We start from the raw sequence: 19,664 nt of genomic DNA, 5'->3' as shown, positions 1-19,664 counted from the left end.
CACTAGGAGATGACAGGCAGGCGGGCTCACCTGTCACAGCTTCGGGCAAGAGCATCTTATATCCCTCGCACTCCGACGTCCCTCTTCTCAGCAGCCAGACCACCCGGCAGTATGCAGGAAAATGACACTCCACTCCAGCAGAGGGAACGCTCACCAGAATCGGGGTGGGACTTGTAAAGACAAGCTCCCAAGCAGACCCTCGGACGCCGAGTCCCCTGGACTGGTCTCCTTTCTGACAGAGGACTCAGGAGAAGCCTCAAGGGCTGCTATCCCCCACAACAAGCAGCGGACAAGTCATCACCGTGCTGTCTCCGGAACAGGAGTTCCAGACCCAAAGGCCAGAGAGCAGCCTCCGTCGGAGCTGTGGCAAGAGCCGGGTGTATCCATGGGATGCCTTCTCCCCAACTTCGGGACAACGACCAGAGAGCAGCCTCTGTTGGAGCTGTGGCCATAGCTGGGGGTATCCATCGGGCGCCTTCTCCCCGCCGTCAGAATAACGGCCGGAGTGCAGCCTTCGTCAGAGCTGTGGCAGTAGCTGGGCATATCCATCAAGCACCTACTGCCTGCCATCAGGGTCTGTGGAGGCTGCAGAGTCAGTCCCTGGCCGCTCTCCCCCAGTCCATCTCCAGGCTCCGGTAGAGACAGGCACCTTCTGCCCCGACCACCCCACCGGTGGCAAAGTGAGGTGTCCCTCTGCCCGTCCCTCTTCACCAGAGGACGACTCCTGTCTCGTTTCAGGGACCCCACCAGAGGCCGGAGTGGACTTGACGTCCCTGAGAGCCGGTGTCCTGTCCCTGCAGCCCCCGGTGTTGTTGGACTCCTCTAGGATGAGAGGCCACAGCTCACCCCTGACGGCCTCCTCCTGACGGCGAGACCACAGTCCCGCTCAGACGGCTGCCCTCTCCACGCCCGACCTCAGCCCCGGGCCTCCCCTGGTCCTCCCCCAGGACCCCGACTATGACAGAGGGCCGGCACCGAGCAGTACGCCTCCTGGCCCTCTTCAGCCCCAACCCCAAGATCCCACCCTCCTGCTGGGCCGCAGCAGCTAGGGAGCCACCCAATACACCACCTACTTACTCCCCGAGGACTTGTGGCAACCCTGCAGAGCACTCGCTCCTGTACTACTCACCGGGTGCCCCACCTCCCATGCCAGGCTGACGCCTGAAGCTCCCGGCATAGGCCTTCCTCCCCCGTGGGCCTGTCTTCCACTCCGCCAGAACTGTGAGTAATAGATTCCTGTTTGTGCCCCTCCCAAATCCCTCCCGAGTGTCTCGGCTCTCACGAAGGTCCTCTCCCTGTCCCCAGACCATAGTGATACTCTCTCAACCCTCCCCAGTGTGACTTGCCCCCAGTACGCCACAGTGAACTCTATTACTCGCACGGAGTGCCCGACGCCCATATACGGGACAGTTTCCCTACAGTAACCGCCCTCCAAAGTGTTACTCGCTCCCTCACGGAACAGCAATTCCCAGTGTGATCCTCCCCAGCATCTGCGTCCCTCCCCCGTCCCGCTCTCCCCAGTGTACTCACCCTCCCCAGACTCTCCACCCCCCCTCTCCCATAACGATTAGTGCCAGGTAGTGTGTACAACCGTCCCCTGTACCGCGTGTGTAGAATAAGGTTAGCTAGGACACTATCCAGGCTATTTGGATGTATTATAAAATATTATCTAGGAGCTCGTACCTGTCATGCAGACACCTAGACTTCAGGGTCAGAATATATAATCGTCCCAGGCGGTACATACCTGTCGTACCTAGTGCCAGACATTATATAGCCTCTCCCCTATAACGTGTGTAAGGACTAAGACTAGCTAGGACCTCGTAACTGTCACGCAGATACATGTATTTGCTAGGATCTCATAACTGTGACGCGGATGCCTAGAGTTAAGGACTGGAGATACACTGTCATACGCATTAGAGAGAGGATACACTGAGTGTTGTCTGACATCCCTGTGAAGCTTTGCTTGTAACACTGTATCAGGAAGGCGTAATTCCGTGTAAAGAGTAAGACTTGCTGAACTAGGTGGAGAGTAATTATTGTATCTGTTATTTTAATTGAGTCATTGCAGTTCCTTTGTTTTGATCACAGAACCTTATGTGTACTTGCCTGTGACAATATATGTGTGCTTTTGACCCATGGTGTTTATATTTTCCTTCCTTGCTGACACTGACCCAGTCGGGAATAAAGAACCCAGAACCACACCGTGTCTGGAACTGAGGAGTCGGGACCCAGAACACGCTGCATAACAAGCAGTACAAAATATACTGAAAAGGACATAAAAATCCAACTGTTACGCAGCGTGTTCTGTGTCCCGACTTCTCGGGTTCAGTCTTGGTGCAACGCTGGGTCCTTAATTCCTGATCGGGTCAGCACTAGCAAGGAAGGGAAACACAAACACCACGAGTAAACAGATACACTCGCATATTAATAGAGAACAATTACACACACAATATTCTATGACCAGAGTCGAAACAACACAATGCCTTACACTGATATTGATTTCAATCACTGGTCACCTAGTTGTCTCACATCTAGGTTATTTCCTCACAGTATCACAGGCAATATTCCACCAATATAGCTAGTACATCAACAGAGACAGATTTACAGACAGCACAACCCAGTATACTCACAGGGACAGTTCTTAAGCCTAGGCATTCGCGTGACATAGACGGGTACGTCCTAACTAGTACAGCATCTCCGCGTGACGTGTACGGAAGTCCCTAGCTAACTTAGCCTCTATACAAGCAACACACAGGCCGAGAATATACCGTAGGTCACACTGGGGAAGTAGGGAGGGGGGACAGGGGCTCAATGAGGATAGGGAGGGTCTCTCTCTGTGGGGCCGGGCTGTGGCAGGGAGGAGAGGGGGGAGGATATAGCAGTGAGATACACTGAGATATTGCTGTGTCATGAGAGGCATACGGGCTCGACTCTCACCGTCGGAAGGAGGGGGGAACAACCCAGGGCTGGGGTTATACACTCCGCACGTGATGCACAGGGGCTCGATTTATTGACACAGGGGGAACAGTATGAGTGAGGGGGGGTGTTGTATACGGGGATAATGAAAAGGAACACAGGGGAACGGTTTACTGGTAGTTCACTAAATGGGGGGGTTCACACCACTGGGGAGGTATATAATCACGAGACCTGTCGCTCACAGTTCTGACGGAGAGGGCACCACGGCCCATGGGTGAGAGGGCCTATGGAGGGAGCTCCAGGTGGTCGCCAGGCGTGGGAGGTGGGCTGTCCGGGGAGCTGTGCAGAATGGTGGGGCCCATGGAATTGACACTAGTCCGGGGGTAATGGGGCGGCATCTGGGGCAGCTTTCTCACCACGTCGGCCCTGCAGGAGACAGGGCTCTTGGGACTGGGACCAAAGAGGGCCAGAAGTTGGGCTGCACGTCGTTGGCCCTTGGTCATCTTTGGGGTCCCAGGGAAGGCCAGGTGGAGGCCCAGGTCGAGGGTCGACCGGGAGGAGGGTGCTGCCGGGGTGGGGCGGCCTGCACCCCGGTCCAGGGTGGCCATCAGGGAAGGACTGCGGCTGCTCGTGTCAGGAGAGGCCCTTTGGCCTCAGCGAGCACCTGGGAAAGCTCACTGGCTCTGGGGACTGCGGCCTTTGCTGCAGGGGGAGGTCGACAGGGTAGGGCTGCGGCCTCTGGTCCTGGTGGAACCCATCAGTGGCTGGGGTGGCCCAGGCTGGAGGGACTGGATTCCGGGCCTCAGGGGTGCCTCGTCTGCTCTGGAATCAGGTGGGGAGTCTGTAGGGGAAGAGACTCCAGCCTTCCAAGGAGACAGCTGGGAAGAGTGGCACCTTGCTTTAACACCAGGGTGGTGGGTCGAGTCAGAGGTGAATCCTTTCGTCACGCAGCCCCGTCGGGCACTGCCTGTGCTCCTATGTGGATCAGGGGTGCGGGGGCACTCCTGTCATAGGGCTAGGGCCTCCTGCCCCTGAGACATCGGGAGGAAGAGGTCAGACCTCCGACAAAGCATGCCTTCCCTTCGTCGGGTTGAGGTTACCTGTCCCGGGGATGTCAGAAGGAAGAGGTCGGACGTACTCTCTCGGCTCTCGCCACAGCTCCGACGGAGCATCCCCCCCTTCAGTCTAGGCAGGGGAATAGCAACCCTAGAGGCTCCTCCTGAGTCCTCAGTCAAGTGTGGAGCTGATCCAGAGGACTCGGCGTCCGAGGGTGTGCTTGGGAGCTTGACACTGCAAGTCTCACCCCGATTCTGGCGAGCATTCCTTTTGCTGGAGAGTACTGTGTTTTTTTCTGTACACTGCCGGGTGGTCTGGCTGCGAGGAAGAGGGACGCTGGGTCGCGAGGGAGATGCGCCGTTGTTGCCTGGAAATTGGCCCAGGTAAATCAGCCCCTCCGTTGCCTCCTTGTGGGGTGGGTGTCATCCCTCACTCTCTCTTCCTGAGGTGGTGGTGTCGGGCTTATCCCACCGCCTTGGTATTTCACCAACAAACTATGAACAACTGTAAACTGAAGCTCCTCTGTCCCACTCAGCCATATAAGCAGTATAAAATATATGCAAAAGGACCTCAAAACAAACAAACAAACAAACCATGAACAACTGCAAACCGAAGCTTGGCTCCTCTCTGTCCCACTCAGCCACAGATGCAGTACAAAATATATGCAAAAGGACATAAAAAATCAACAAAATACGAACAACTGCAAACCGAAGCTTCGCTCCTCTGTCCCACTCAGCCACCTAAGCAGTACAAAATATATGCAATAGGGAAAAAAAAAAAACGAAATATAAGCCAAATGTCATTAAAAACAAAATTGTTTCGTGACCCAAACGTCCACTTTTGGTGGCCCCGTGGTCAAAACGTCCTAGGTTGGTGGCCCATGGCCAAAACGTCCGTGGCCGAAACGTCCTACATTCGTTCTAAGGACACTGCAGCACTATTCTATAGCGAGTACCAAGATGGCGACCGCTTGCAATACAACCGTTGCCGTGTCTGTGTTTTTATATAGCGATGGACGATGGTTTGTGGAGCCGACAAACTTGTCAAAGATCATTAATATAAAACATAAATTTGTACACGTGGGAGTTTAAATAGTCAGGTGTTGGAGGGTATATTTTGGTAGTTCTAATGAAACAGTTGGAAGCATCATGTATACTATATTACCAAACCGTAAGACGTGGAGAGTATAAACAAACACCATGGACCGTAGCGGCAGCATTAAGGTACATGAATTTGTAAATATTCGTAATTTGGTATACCTTGCCCCAACCTTTCTGTTTTATTATCCAGAGGATGCTGGTCAGAGTAAACTGAATTCATACTAGCTGTAAGAAGCCTTACATTGCATGCCATGCTGGTAGGTTAGTGGAGGCCAAGAGTTCTGTTAACCCAGGCCCGGTAAACAAGAGCAAACGTTGGCGCCAGTTTTTATTTGATTTGGAAAAGCTGTGATCAGTGAGGAATGGACCAGGAGAGTCTGGGACATCTTGGAGATGATGTGGAGGTCTCGAACTGAGCTTGATCCAAGTGAAAGGACGAGGTGGCAAACCAGAGAATGAAGGAGTGTTGTGTTTATGAGAGGAAGGAACTTTATGGGTTGTCTAAGGATGGACTATCCCGAACCTACAGGATGTATGTCAGGCACCAGATAAGGACAGCGTCTGAGAGAACCTGCATTCACAGATGGTGAAATACTTATGACATTAAGTTCTTATTATAATAAAACCACCTTATGGCATCCTGATTGTGAGGAAATAGATGATATGATACAACAAATTGGTAAATGTACAGTGTAGATTAAGCAGTCTATCTATCTATCTATCTATAGCCCGACGCCCTAATCCCGCAAAGGGTGGCCGCAGACAAAACGCCTCCAAGTCACTCTGTCATCCACCATTTGACTCCCCTCCCCCTCCCTCATATACCTCTCAACTCCATCCCTCCACCTCATCCTCGGTCTACCCCTCCCTCTCCAAACTAATGGACACTGAAATGACTATGCTTATTGCTGAATGTAAGCATTTGTTGCAAATGCTTTCCTTTGCAAATAATAAAGATGGGAAGGGAGTCTCTCACTTGTCTGTTTTTCATTGCATCTAACGTAACCTAATTTAATCTAATCTGGATGTAGATTTGGTAACAGAGCTACGAGCTTAACAGTCCCCACTCCCACTCCGTATCTATTTAGTACTTGAAAGTGCATTTGTGATGGTTATATTTGCATGAACAAAATGACATACATGTGAATTTCACTGTTAGTTGGTTTTATTACCAAAATGTTACTGTACATTGACCCAACCAATTTATTTCTTACCTTTAGTTTGTTTTCCATATTTTTATCATTTTTATGGCAGGAAACAATTGTGTTCTGGTGATTTTGTTTCCTAGTTTTGAGACAAGTTTTGTTTCCCTGACATGTTATTTCATGGGTGTAATGGCAGACACCACCGGAAAGCTACACAACTGTACTGAAATTAATTTGGTTTTCCATTTTGGCAAGTCTGGTTAAGTAACTATTGGTTAGGTTAGGTTAAGTTAGGGTATATTAGATTGGGTTTTGTTAGGATATATTGTTGGGTTAGATTAGTTTAGGTTGGGTAATTATAGGATGTGAATGTGAATGCATTCAGGTACTTGGGTAGTGTGATGAGTAAGGATGGAACTTTTGGGGATGAAATGCTTGGAAGGGTACAGCAGGGAAGAAGATTGTTGGTTCTCTGAAAGCGGTGACGAGAAATTGGGAGATGAGTGTGGAAGTTAAGAAGTCACTGCATGATAGTATTGTGATCCCTACCCTGACGTATGGAAGCAAGGCATGGACCTTGCTTGTGGGGAACAAGAGTGAGAGCAGTGGAAATGAGTTACCCCGGAGCTTGTGGAATGACATGGAGGGACAGGTTGACGAATGAAGAAGTGAAAGAACGTTGTGGGGTGGATGCAGATGTGATTGAGAAATACACTGAGGTGGTTTGGACATGTGGAGAATGAAAGACTGACTAAGAGGGTGTAGTCCTATGTAGGTGAAGTGGAGGGAAGGGGAGACTAAGGATGAGGTGGAGGGATGGAATTGAGAGGTAGCTATATGAGGGAAGGGGGAGTGAGTTCAGGGGAGGACAATCAAATGGTGAGTGACAGAGCGACTTGGACACATTTTGTCTGCGGCCACCCATTGCGGGATTAGGGCGTCGGGCTATAGATAGATAGGTAGATAGAATATGTAAGGTTAAGCTAGCTAATACAACTTTAATATTAATTAGGTTGATTTGAGTACATTTTGAATGTCAGTACACCAGTAGTATGTTATAGAGAAATTGGGAGAATCTGAGGCAAACCCCCCCCCCCCCCCCAAAAAAAAAAAATATGTTATATACAGAAAACTCAATTATCAGGCATAATTCAGTCAAGCCCTATGCCAGATATTGCATAATACCGCCCCCCATTGGCTCAGTATTTGGCGTCGAGCTGGATGTTTTGTTATCCATTTTAACCCTTTATCCTAAAAGCTTTACCATGAACAAAAGGTGAAAATTAAGCATAAAATACAATAAAGTACTGTAATGAACTAATGATGAAATCTATCTATCTATCTATCTATAGCCCGACGCCCTAATCCCGCAAAGGGTGGCCGCAGACAAAACGCCTCCAAGTCACTCTGTCACCCACCATTTGACTCCCCTCCCCCCAACTCACCCCCCCCTCCCTCATATACCGTACCTCTCAACTCCATCCCTCCACCTCATCCTCGGTCTACCCCTCCCTCTCCCTCCCTCCACCTCACCTACATACACCCTCTTAGTCAGTCTTTCATTCTCCATTCTCTCCACATGTCCAAACCACCTCAGTGTATTTCTCCTAATCTTTTCAACCACATCCACATCTACCCCACAACGTTCCTTCACTTCTTCATTCGTCAACCTGTCCCTCCACGTCACTCCACATGCTCCTCTTAAGTAACTCATTTCCACTGCTCTCACTCTTGACTTGTTCCCCTCTTGCAAGGTCCATGCCTCGCTTCCATACGTCAGGGTAGGGATCACAATACCATCATGCAGTGACTTCTTAACTTCCATACTCACCTCCCTATTTCTCATCACTGCTTTCAGTGTACCAACAACCTTTCTTCCCTGCTGTACCCTTTCACGTACTTCATCCCCCAAAGTTCCATCCTTACTCATCACACTACCCAAGTACTTGAATGCACTCACATTCTCCATATCCTCACCATACTGTACAATAAAGCCCCAAGTTTCATGCGTAATTGGTTCCTTGAAAATCGAACCATGACACCACCAAAGTTGGAGCATTGATCCTGTTGGAAATAGGCTCTGGTCCTTTCGCAGCAAGAGGTCCGTTCAGGGTGTGGCAGAAGTTGGAATTCCCCCGAGTGCGACGTTGCCAATTTGACTACCAATTATCGGATTATCACTCTGTCTCATTACCTACCCCCATCTCACCTGTTTCTCTCTCTCTCTCTTTCTATATATATATATATATATATATATTTCTATATATATATATATATATATATATATATATATTTCTATATATATATATATATTTCTATATATATATATATATATATATATATATATATATATATATATATATATTGTATATATTTATTATTTATTTTCAACTCTTTTTCCACACCACCTATGAGGTAAAAGTCTAGGCACGTTTTATTTTTAAGAGGTTTCCCCTGTAGGCCTAATCCTCTCTCTGACCCTGGGTCCCTCGCCGACCTCGGCGTGGCAACATGGGAAAAAAGCACTGCCACGTGTCATAGAATTCATTCAAATCGTTGTTATAATTCTAAAAAGTGATACTCAATGTTCTATATAGCTTCCTTTATTATATACAGAATATAAAAAACAATTTCAAATAACACATAGATGGGAAATAAGAGAGAGCGAGGCATGTACTACGGTTGATTTGGCAGCATCGCTAGAGGTGATTCACCAGGTGGGCCCCACCCTGAACGGACTTCTTGCGGTGAAAGGACCATAATTGGTTCTGGGTCCCATGCCAACTCACCCTAAAACCCATTGATGCAATGTAAAATTTACTGATCACACCTGAAAAAAAAAAAATTAATACGTGTCAAGTGTGGTTGGTGGAAGATTAGTGCCCCTCCCTGTAAAACAATGAACTCTAAGCCCTTGGCAACCCCGTTTGGGATACATGGCGTCTGGCAATGAATGAATGAATGAAAACATAATAAGCAAGGGAACTCATTTGGAAGGCTGGAGTGACGTGCTTAATGGAAAAGATAGGGGTGTAATTTCCGAGGCAGATGGTGAGGCTACTGTGCCCCGCTGCCACTGGCACCTACACCGTCCACTGCCTCTGCTGCCTCCGTCTCTCCATGCAACACATCCATCCTGTGCTGCATCTTTCCTGCGGCAATGGTGGCGAACAAATGACAATCACTTTCTGTGCACTTGGTTTGTTTACGTTTTCTCGCTGTGAACAGAGGGGTTTTTACGCAAAAGCCAGTGTTTGGGAATATTTGCAGACCACCTCTGACCATGATACTGTGAATGAAGATGTCGCTAAACTTGGGGCTTTATGTAATCCCTCTATTATCTAGACACTCAGTATCCAAACGTTAGGCCTTGGCTCCATTATTTCCATATCTGGATTTCTTTGTCCATATCCAAACATAAAATTTCTGACATCGCTGGTTGGGCAGCCCACAAATTAAAAAAACCAGTTGAGCGGCCGACCAGCCTCTCTGGCCACGTGCGGGTAATAGACTGCAACCCTCCAGTTGAGCAAAAATGGCTGTCTGCCTCTTCATCGACAGGTCAAAGTTCCTCGGCTGCCTGGATCTCTCTGACACTGCCGACTGCATGCTAGTAATACAAACTGCAACCCACCAGGTGAGCAGAAATGGCTGTCCGCCTCTTCACCAAATGGTCAAAGTTCCCCGGCCGCCCAGATCACCCTGATGCTACCAGCTGCGTGCGAGTAGTACAGGCCCTAACCTACCAGCTGAGCAAAAATGGCTGTCTGCCTCTTCACCGAACAGGCAAAGTCCCCTGGCTGCCTGGATCACTCTGACCCTAACCCATAATCTGAGCTGAAATTGCCGTCTGCCTCCCTACCGAATGATCTAATTCGCCTGGCTAATCTCTTGAGCTTAACCACACGCTGGTAAAAGAATGTAACCCACCAGCTGAGCGGAAATGGCCATCCGCTCCCCCCACCTATCGAATGACCAACGTCACCTGGCCAGCCTCTCAAGCTGAGCCGCATACTGGTAAAAGAACTTAGCCTAACCCATCAGCTGAGCTGAAATGGCCATTTGCCTCCCTACCAAATGGTTAGAGTTGCCTGTTCAGCCGGTAGAGATATGGCAACATTGTGTTCAGTGGTGGGTACCGGCACATGTCCCCACTCATTCTCCAGCTCCAATGGTTTGACAAGGAAGTGTTTTCTGACATTTGTTGAGTGATTACTAATGATGGGCGATACCAGTGATTATATTTAGATTCAGTACCTAATACTCTGTTGGCCTATATTGGCAGTATTGATTACTGATAGCTACTGATAACTAGGTAGTATCCTAATTAATACCTTTTCATTCTGATGAACTACCTAAAAATTTAATAAAATTACTCAGTGGGCTCAGTCTGCTACCACCACCCCTACACTACTACTGCCATGATCACTTTGACTACTAACACTACCACCAACAAATTATTTGGCCACTATTATAGGGGAACTTGAGCACCAAAACTGCCATTCAGTGCGTTTATAAATCTTAAAATCATCACTTCCCAATGAAATAGTATTAATGATATGTTTTCAGTCTGTTTTAGTACTCATAGTATTCGATACCTAGCCATCAGTATTGATACTTGCCGATAAAGTTAGTACCGGAAGTACTGTACTGTACTTTAATGGCCAATGCTTAAACAAAGTTGCATCCATTGTTCCACCTCTCCATGCCTTCCCCAGTGCTACACGGGCATCTGGTAGCACTAATGACTGGAATGTCACACTGCCATGTTGCAGAACTTCCGCCTATCAAAAACCTTTTATTCCCCAAACTGCATCTTCAAGGAACTCACTTCCCCAGAGTTGTTTTCCCCCAAACTTCTGCCTACAGCTGTTCAGGTCCAACTGTTACAGATTTTTTTATGCATTGAGGACACCAGTAACCTGGTGTATGGATTATTATTATTATTATTATTATTTTTTTTTTTTTTATTCATTTGCTTTTCCTTCCTCTGTTATTTAAGAAAAAATAAAAGAATATATACCGTATATTTACATATATATTAATTGTGTTATAGCCTTAGCCTCATCCCTCGTGTATTGAAGTAACGGCTGAGATGTTCAGTGTGAGAAGTGAATAGGAAGGTGAAGAGTGGAGTCGTCAGCATATGAGTGGATAGGGTTAGATGTACAGCTTAGAAGATTGTTGGTGAATAAAAGGAAGAGAGTTGGTGATAGGACAGAGCCCTGAAGAACACCACAGTTGATATCTGTAGGAGAAAAATGGTGGCTGTCTACAACAGCAGCTATAGAATGACCAGAAAGGAAGCAAGATGAAGGATAGAAATCATAAGAGGGCAGTTTGGAAATTAAAGATTTATGCCAGACTCCACTGAAAGCCTTTAAGATGCCAAGTGCAGTGGCAAAGCTTTCATCAAAGTTCCGAGAGAAAGATAACCAAGAGTCTGAAAGTACCTTAAGGTGAGAAGATTGCCAGTGGAGCGTCCCTGGTGGAACACATACTGATGATCGGAAATAAGACTGTGCTAGGAAGGGCGCTTTAGAATTTATTAAGAATAGATTTAAAAACTTCAGATACTCAGGATGATAAAGCATTTGGTTTATAGAGGGCTGGGAATGGTCACCCTTCATTGGGACAGGATGAATGAATGCAAACTTCCAGCAAGAAGGTAATGTACAAGTTGACAAACAAAGGTGAAAGAGTTTACCAGGCTGGGTGTACGCACAGAAGCACAGTTCTTGAGGACAACAGGAGGGACTCCCATCAGGCCCATATGCCTTGTTAGTACTGAGGCCAGTGAGAGCAGAAAGTAAATCAATACTGTGATGTCCCACATTAGGAAGTCAGAAGGGGAAAGTGATATGGAATCATCTGAAGTTGAATTGGAGGAAAAAGTCTGGCCAAAGAGTCCTGCATTTTCAGTTGAAGAAATAACTGCAGACTCATCAGAGCAGAAAAGAGGAGGGAAGGATGATGAAGTAAAGTTGATAGAAAGGTTTTTGGCAAGGTGTCAAAAGGAGCGGGAAGAATTTGAATCAGAGTGTTCAGAGTATTGTGTACGAATGAAATTATTCTTAGCAGTTCGCACATGTGTTGACAGTGTGTGTACATCATAAACATAAACCTGTACGGCCGCCGCAGTTACACACGACTGGTACGCAGTGTACCTCTCATTCAGTTCACATTTGTCCCTCTTGTACCAGTCACCCATTTTTTATTTTTAACCTTTAATTGGCTTCAGCAAGACTTCTTTATGAAATTGTATAACAGTGTGAAGGTATCAGCACTCTTTCACAGAGAATCTGGTTAAATACCGGTAATAAACAAAATCTTCATTAAAAGGCATTTTAATGTGTCTTCCATCCATTTTCAAGATTCTGATACCAAAAGCAAAAACTGGGATTGGAAAAAATGCAAACGTGTATTGACAGTTTATCAGTTGGGTGAATCGTATCAGCTACAGCACCAGCCTTCTCTTGCGGGCAAGTCATCCATCCAGGCCTGTTGATGCCACCGTGGGAAGATGGCCTTCTCCAGCATCATTTTCACTTGAGAATCACAAAACTTCTGAACGTAATTCATGTTTTTAATTCACCGATGATATTCATCATACTTACAGCCACAGTCACACAGCTGGTCAGTCACCTTACCATACCCAGTAGCTAGCTTAATTTTCTCCATTCCGTTTTACTGTACCAACATTCACTCATTCCTCTTTACATAGTCTCTTTACTTAGGAACTCCAAAACTATTATATCATTTGCATAAATACATATTTTTTAATGCAAGGAAGAAGGAACCAAAGACCAGAAACCTGCAGGATTGTTCCTTCCAAGTAAAAATTAAAACAAAATAACAGAGAAGATTGTTCCCTCCAAGAAAAAATTACAACAAAATAACAGAGAACCAAATTGTGGAGACGTTTGTTTCAAAATGGCTGGACACAGTGCGATTAAAAAACTGGGTCATAATTATGAAGTAGGAAATTCAGACAGAGAAAACACAGTTCCAGTGTTGACCTGTTGCATACATGAAGGACTGGAAGTAATAGTTAACTTTTGCATTAGAGAGTTGGACAAAAAAGGGAAGAAAGAGTGCTGCTTGACGTGCTACACACCCACCATAGTGGTGGAGGGATGCAAGCAGTGGCCAGCCCTTCAAGTAGCGATAGAAAAAAGGTAAAGCTGCAGTAGTGCTGCAGAGAGACAGAAGTTGAAGGGAGCCAATAAGAGGAGAGTTAATGGAATGAAAAGCCTCTGACTCAGTTGTTGAGACGAGCTGTATGTGGGGAGCCTCCCTCCCATCTGTGAGTTGCTACAGTACACAGGGGCAAATAAAACCCCTTTATAAAGTCAACAACTGTGCAGGGGTAAAGAAGGCATGGGGTTGGCTTAGCACACTTAATTGGAAGCAGATTTTAAAAGAGAGGTAACATGATCATTTCAAAATAAATGCAAGAGAATGAAACCCCATGGATGTTTAGAGATGGTGCAGAATTGAGTTGGATATTGTTAAAAATTAGTCAGTGCTCCTGCAAAAAAATTTGACAGGTCATTAGGTGTAAGAACTGAGTTTTTGATGCATTAAAAACAAGATTCCTCTCTTCTGTGAGATATGAGCCAACTCAGACATTAAGTGTACTATAGACTCATCCCATGTTTATTGGAGTAATAGCTGAGATGGACGCTGCAAGAAGCGAATGGAAAGCTGAAAGATGTCATAATCGTCTGAGTAGATAGGGTTAGATGTACAGCTTAGAAGGTCATTGATGAACGGCAAGAGAGAGTTGGTGATAAAACAGAGCCCTGAGAAACACCACTGTTCATTGCTGTAAAAGAACAGTGGCCATCCACAACAGCAGCCATAAAACATCCAAAAAGGAAGTTAGAGGTAAGGCACAGATAGAAGGTCAGAAACCACAAGAGGGCAGTTTGGAAATTAAAGATTTTTGCCAGACTCAATCAAAAGCCTTTGAGATGTCAAGTGCAGTGGCAAAGCTCTTGCCAATGTGTCAAAAGGAGGGTGACTAGGAGTCTGATAGGAAGGTGTGAAGATTGCCCATGGAACATCCCTGGCGGAACTCATACTGGGAATAGGAAAGAAGGTTCTGATGGGAAAGGTGCTTTAAATATTTTTTTGTTAATAATAAATTTAATAACATCAGAAATACAGGATGTTAAAGCAATTAGGTGATAGTTAGAAAGTAGGGAATGGTCACCCTTCTTTGGAGCAGGTTCGTTGAGAGTGAACTTCCTGAAAGAAGGAAAGGTACAATTTAACAGACAAAGGTGAAAGAGTTTACATAGGCAGGGTTTTACTATTGAGGCCAGTGACGGCAGAAAGTACACCAGTTGAAAAAATTTTGATGTCAGTCATGAGGAAGACAAAGGTGGAATTGGAGGAGAAAGTCTGAGCAAAGCATTCTGCTTTATCGGTACAGTAGGAGACACAGCTACAGAGTCATCAGAGTAGAAAAGAGGAGGGAAGGATGATGAAGTAAAGTTGTTAGGTTTTTGGCAAGTTGCCAAAGGAGTGAGAGGAATTTGAGTTAGTTCAGAGCATTAGGTACGAATGAAATTATTATTAGCAGAGCGAAGAATGGACTTAGCACGGTTCCGGGCAGAGACATAAAAGAGATGAGATTCACAGGTGGGTTCGTTCTGGTACCATTTGTTGGCCTTGTCCTTGTTGTGGACAGCATTAGAAGAAGCTTGATTAATCTCTCTCTCTCTCTCTCTCTCTCTCTCTCTCTCTCTCTATCTATCTCTATCTCTCTCTCATTAGTCAGAGGATAAGAGAGGAGGAATTTATGCTTCCATGCCAGAGAGAATAGTCTCAGTAATGCAGGAGGCACACTCAGATAGCTCCCAGCTATGTAAGCAGTAATCATTTAAGGGAAAATAAAAAACAGTACTGTCTGAGGGTCTCCCAATTGGCAGCTCCAAAGTATCACAGCTGCTGCATCTTGGGAGGGTCCACAGGCCTTACTGGAGTGATAGGACAGGTTAAGGTGATAAGATTATGATCAGAGTAGCCCAAAGAAGAGAAAAGGTTAAACAGAGTTAGCAGAAGGATTAGTTGTGAGGAAGAATTCAGGTATGTTGTATCTCTCAAAGGCGGTCAGGGATACAAGTAGAATGCTGTGCAAGCAACTCTAGGTCATTAAGGGTAGAAATGATGTTGACTTGTACACCAGGTGGATTGGTGAAAGGAGAGGAGACCAAAAGGTGACGGTGAACATTGAAATCATAAAGAATAGAGATTTCAGAGAATAGCCAAGATAGGATATGTTCCTTCTAAGAAGTAAGATAGTCAAACAATTTTTTATGGGCAGTAGAATTGGTGGATAAGTACACAACACAGATATATTTAGTCACAGAATGACAAGATAGCCAAAGTTAGAAAGTGGAAAATTCAGAAGATTCAAGTTCAGGAACACAGGAATAAGATATGTTGTTGCACACTTATACACAACAGCCACCCAAGGCTTTGAAGTGAGTATGAAGTAGGAGGAAACAGAATGTTTTGCTGTCGGTCGCCTCAGACATCTGGATCTCTGTGAGGAAGAGATGATGAGATGCAGAAAAAGGTGGTGCTGAACAGAAAGAAAATTTGAGGAAAGCATGGATGTTGCAGAAATGAACAAGAGTGAGTCAGACAGTGGTTCCATGCATCTCACTTTTTTTTTTTTTTTTCTTTTTTAAACAAGGAAGGAGGAAATAAAGGCCAGGAGCCCACAAATTGTTCCCACCAAGAAAAAACAAAAACAAGAAAACAGAGAGCCAAATTCGAGATCCATTCAATTTGGGATGCTTGGACACACTGCGTTTGAAGACTGGAGATCATAGGCAGTAGGAAATACAGAGATGGAGACAGTTCCAGAGTTGACATGTATACATAAAGGACTGGGAGTAATGATTAATTCTTGCATTAGAGAGTTGGACAGAAAAGAGATGAGAGTTTGTTGTTAGACGGGTGCTACACGCCCACTGTAGTGGTGGAGGGATGCATGCAGATGGTTCAGTATGCACATTTGCAGATCATAAAGAACAGCCAAGGGGTGCTTACTTTAACTTTTCCCACATTTCATGAACTTCGTTTCATTTAGAACCTCCAAATCTTGGGTTATCATTTATTTTAATACTGTAATTCAGTAAGGTTGCTAGGATAACTTTATTAGTATAGTATACTCTCAATTATCAGGCGTAGATCAGCCAACCCCCACACCAGATTTTGTGTAGGTACCCCAATCGGCAATCCATTCAGCTTTGAACTGGATAATGTGTCACTATCCTGTCTATCTGTCTTAACTCTCAATCCTAAAAACTTTCCTGCAATTTTACCCATGAGTAAAAGATTAAAATCAAGCACAAAATTGAATACAGTATCGATACAGTACAGTACACACTGTAGGCTACAGTCATACGGTACATAATATAATCAAAATCATACTGTACTCAGTGTTGTCATCAATGGAGGGTAGATTGTCCCCACTATACAGTAGTCAGAGCACAAGGGCATGTAGCACTGAGCGGCCACAAGGTTAGTCACAGCATTAGGGGGTTGCCAATGCATGGGTCACAAAAGCAGAGTGCACAGATATGTCCTCATTATATGATGCCCACAGGAGAGAATGAGAGCGGCAATAAGCTAGGTGCGTCACGTGGGCCGCCCCCACAATGCATTGTGATTGACTGGAGTGTTGCGGGGTCTGCCTGCATGCCAATTGGGCTCTGTGTCTGAGCCGGATGATACACCTCACCACCAGCAAGTGCATAATAGTACCACCGATTGTTTCCCATTTCTGAGTCAGATATTGCTTAATTTCATCGGATGTTGTTTTAACACAGCTGATCAAAGTGCACTGGATATTGCTTTGGACCAAATTTTGCAACAGCAGATAATGGAGAGATTATATATACGTGATGCTACCCATAAGTTCAGGTAATTTGAATGTAGTTGGAAAATAAGTTACCTCTTAGTTCTCACTGTCTCCTTCGAAGTAGTCCCCTTGGGCATGTATACAGTGGTCCCAGCGTTTTTTCCACGAGTCCATGCATCCCTGGAAGGCTTCAGGCATGATGGTCTTGAGCACCTCTTGCAATTCTGTGTGGATCTCCTCAATCAAGTCAAATTGACGCCCTTCCTGTCGTAATTTCAGCTTGGGAAGCTGGAAAAAGTTGCAGGGGGCAAGATCAGGCAAATAGGGTGGGTGGGGAATGACTACTGTGTTAGTGGAAGCCAGGAACTTCTGGACAACAATTGATGTGTGGGCAGGGGCATTGTCATGATTCAGGATCCAGTCCTTGTTCTTCCACTGTTTTGGACATTTGTGGTGGATGTTCTCCCTCAGACGCTGCAAAACTTCACAGTAATACTTTCCACTGACAGATTGACCGGGCAGGACAAATTCCTTGTGAATAATCCCTTGGATATCGGAGAAAGCGATCAACATCGACTTGACATTGCTGCGCCATTGGTCCACCATTGCAAAACCGCCAGACCACCTACACACCACGTTACAATAATAAGCATAGGTCAATAACACGTGCTCTCACAGACACAGCCGGGGCCACACTGATGCACAAAGGGTGCTGCTGACTTCTCCTAGTGGCAAAAGGCAAAACTGCAAACGGTTGGCTCCCTCTGTTGAAATTACTGGAACTCGTATATAGTCACACAGCTAATGGTGTCATTACTTACATGCCAACAAAAAATAGGGTGCTACTCATCTGACACACCCCTAACCCTAATGATGATTGTTACAAAGGGTCAGGCCAACTGTAGGAAAGGCTGTCAGAAATTGAAGATTGTTATATTGTACTGGAAAATTGTTATTGGGAACATTGTTTTCTGGGTTCACCCTGTACAGCCTAATTGTACTGGTATAATGTAATGAGCAATGAATGTTACTCTTTTAGTAAATGTAAACTGGTGTGGCATTTGTAGTACATGACATATGTTAGAGTCTTGCATAATTTTAATCTATAGTATGTACAAGAAGTGGCTGGTGACTTCAAGAGATGTTTCAGCACGGACCCAGAGAGAGAGAAACAGGTAGCATTTACAGGCATACTGTTAACTTGAGTACTGTATGTTTCAAAGCGTGGACTCGAAGAAACAGAAACAAATATCAGCAGTATGTATAGTACAATACTTCTTTGCTTAACATTATAGACATGTTTTTAGAACTGCCCTGTTAAGTTTGGGTTGTGTTGCAGAAGAAAGATTTTTAGATAATTGTTAAAAAAAAAAAGCTATAAATGACTTAGAATGGATTTTATGTTGTGGTTATGTGAACGATGGTGTCCTGAATGGAAAATCCTTAATCAAATTAATTATGTACAGTATTGAGAGATGTGCAGATGTGACTTGTATCAACCTTGGCCGTTTACTGAGCATCCTTATTCCTTAATAGTAAATACCTGTAGTGTGTTAAGTTAAAAGTGTTCCTATATTAATTACCAGCTTTATAATGAAGAGCATGGTATATGGAAGCATGCTGAATGAAGAATGTCTGTACTTGACAAGAATACACTGTTGACCAAGAGTATGTTTCAGAGCATGGACTCAGAGAGGGAAAAGTTTCGTACATATGTTGAGAAGTCTGGTGTAATGTCAGCACTAACAGATGTGCTGGTGCATCTGTATGAAGAGCCCCAGCGGCCCCCTGATGCTCTCTCCTACATCAAGACAAGCCTGGGAGCTCACACTGCTGACCAGGCCACCCTGCGATGTAACATGCTTGAGGAAAAGGTACAGTATTGATATACTGTACTGTGTTCATTATCTGACAGTTTTTGTTTTATGTGTTTAAACAAAAATTTTATACTTCATAACTGTACTTATTCTTTTGGTAGTTTGTATCACTGGTGCTTTGGCTTACTTTCAGGTTTATTGCATGGTTTATGCTCAGGAAGTTTGAAACATGGTATATGTGTTTGCTTTTTTTTTTTTTTTGTGGGTGGGGACATTGAAAGCTGGACCCTCGAGGGCTGAGCTGAGTGTTTCTTTTTCCTTTTTGATTTTTTTACTAAATCTTCATCCATAGACTATGAACCGTACCTCCCCATCCCCTTCCTTCCCTCACCTCTTCTCTGTCCATGCCATATGACCTGGGAAGGCTAGTCATGTCAAGGGACAAATGGTCATTCCTCATTTTTTCTCTCTCTTTCTCTCTCATATACAGTAATCCCTCTACTATCCGATGTAATAGAGCCAAAGGCATGTCCGGAAAGTGGGCCCCTGGCTCCTGGACTGGTACTTAAGGACCCTAACCCAGCCTAACTTTAAAAGCCACCTTAATAACTCCCCACCAGACCTGCATAGCACCTATTTAAACCTATTTAAGACCCTTTTCACGCCAATTATGGACATAAAGCATGAAATAAATGAAAAGGAACCAAAGAATGAGGAATTAGAAGTGACTGTACCTCAGCCAGGGCAC

General features: G+C 45.2%; 1 protein-coding gene across 1 annotated transcript in view; it reads left to right on the top strand.

The window, feature by feature from the left end:
- Nucleotides 1-5,175: 5,175 nt before the first annotated feature.
- Nucleotides 5,176-19,664, top strand: part of LOC145404820 (c-Myc-binding protein homolog) — a 134,206-nt gene continuing 119,717 nt past the window's right edge. The window contains exons 1-2 of the mRNA XM_080276309.1: nt 5,176-5,195; nt 18,779-18,973. Of these exons, the coding sequence (XP_080132435.1) occupies nt 18,782-18,973 (192 nt within the window). The 5' untranslated portion in view covers nt 5,176-5,195; nt 18,779-18,781. The remainder of the gene's footprint in view (nt 5,196-18,778; nt 18,974-19,664) is intronic.

Source organism: Coenobita brevimanus, chromosome 65 (genome assembly GCF_032717465.1).
Source record: "Coenobita brevimanus isolate Jiangsu-jjx chromosome 65, ASM3271746v2, whole genome shotgun sequence".
Taxonomy (NCBI): Eukaryota; Metazoa; Arthropoda; class Malacostraca; order Decapoda; family Coenobitidae; genus Coenobita; species Coenobita brevimanus.
This window is presented reverse-complemented; position numbering and strand designations above follow the sequence as displayed.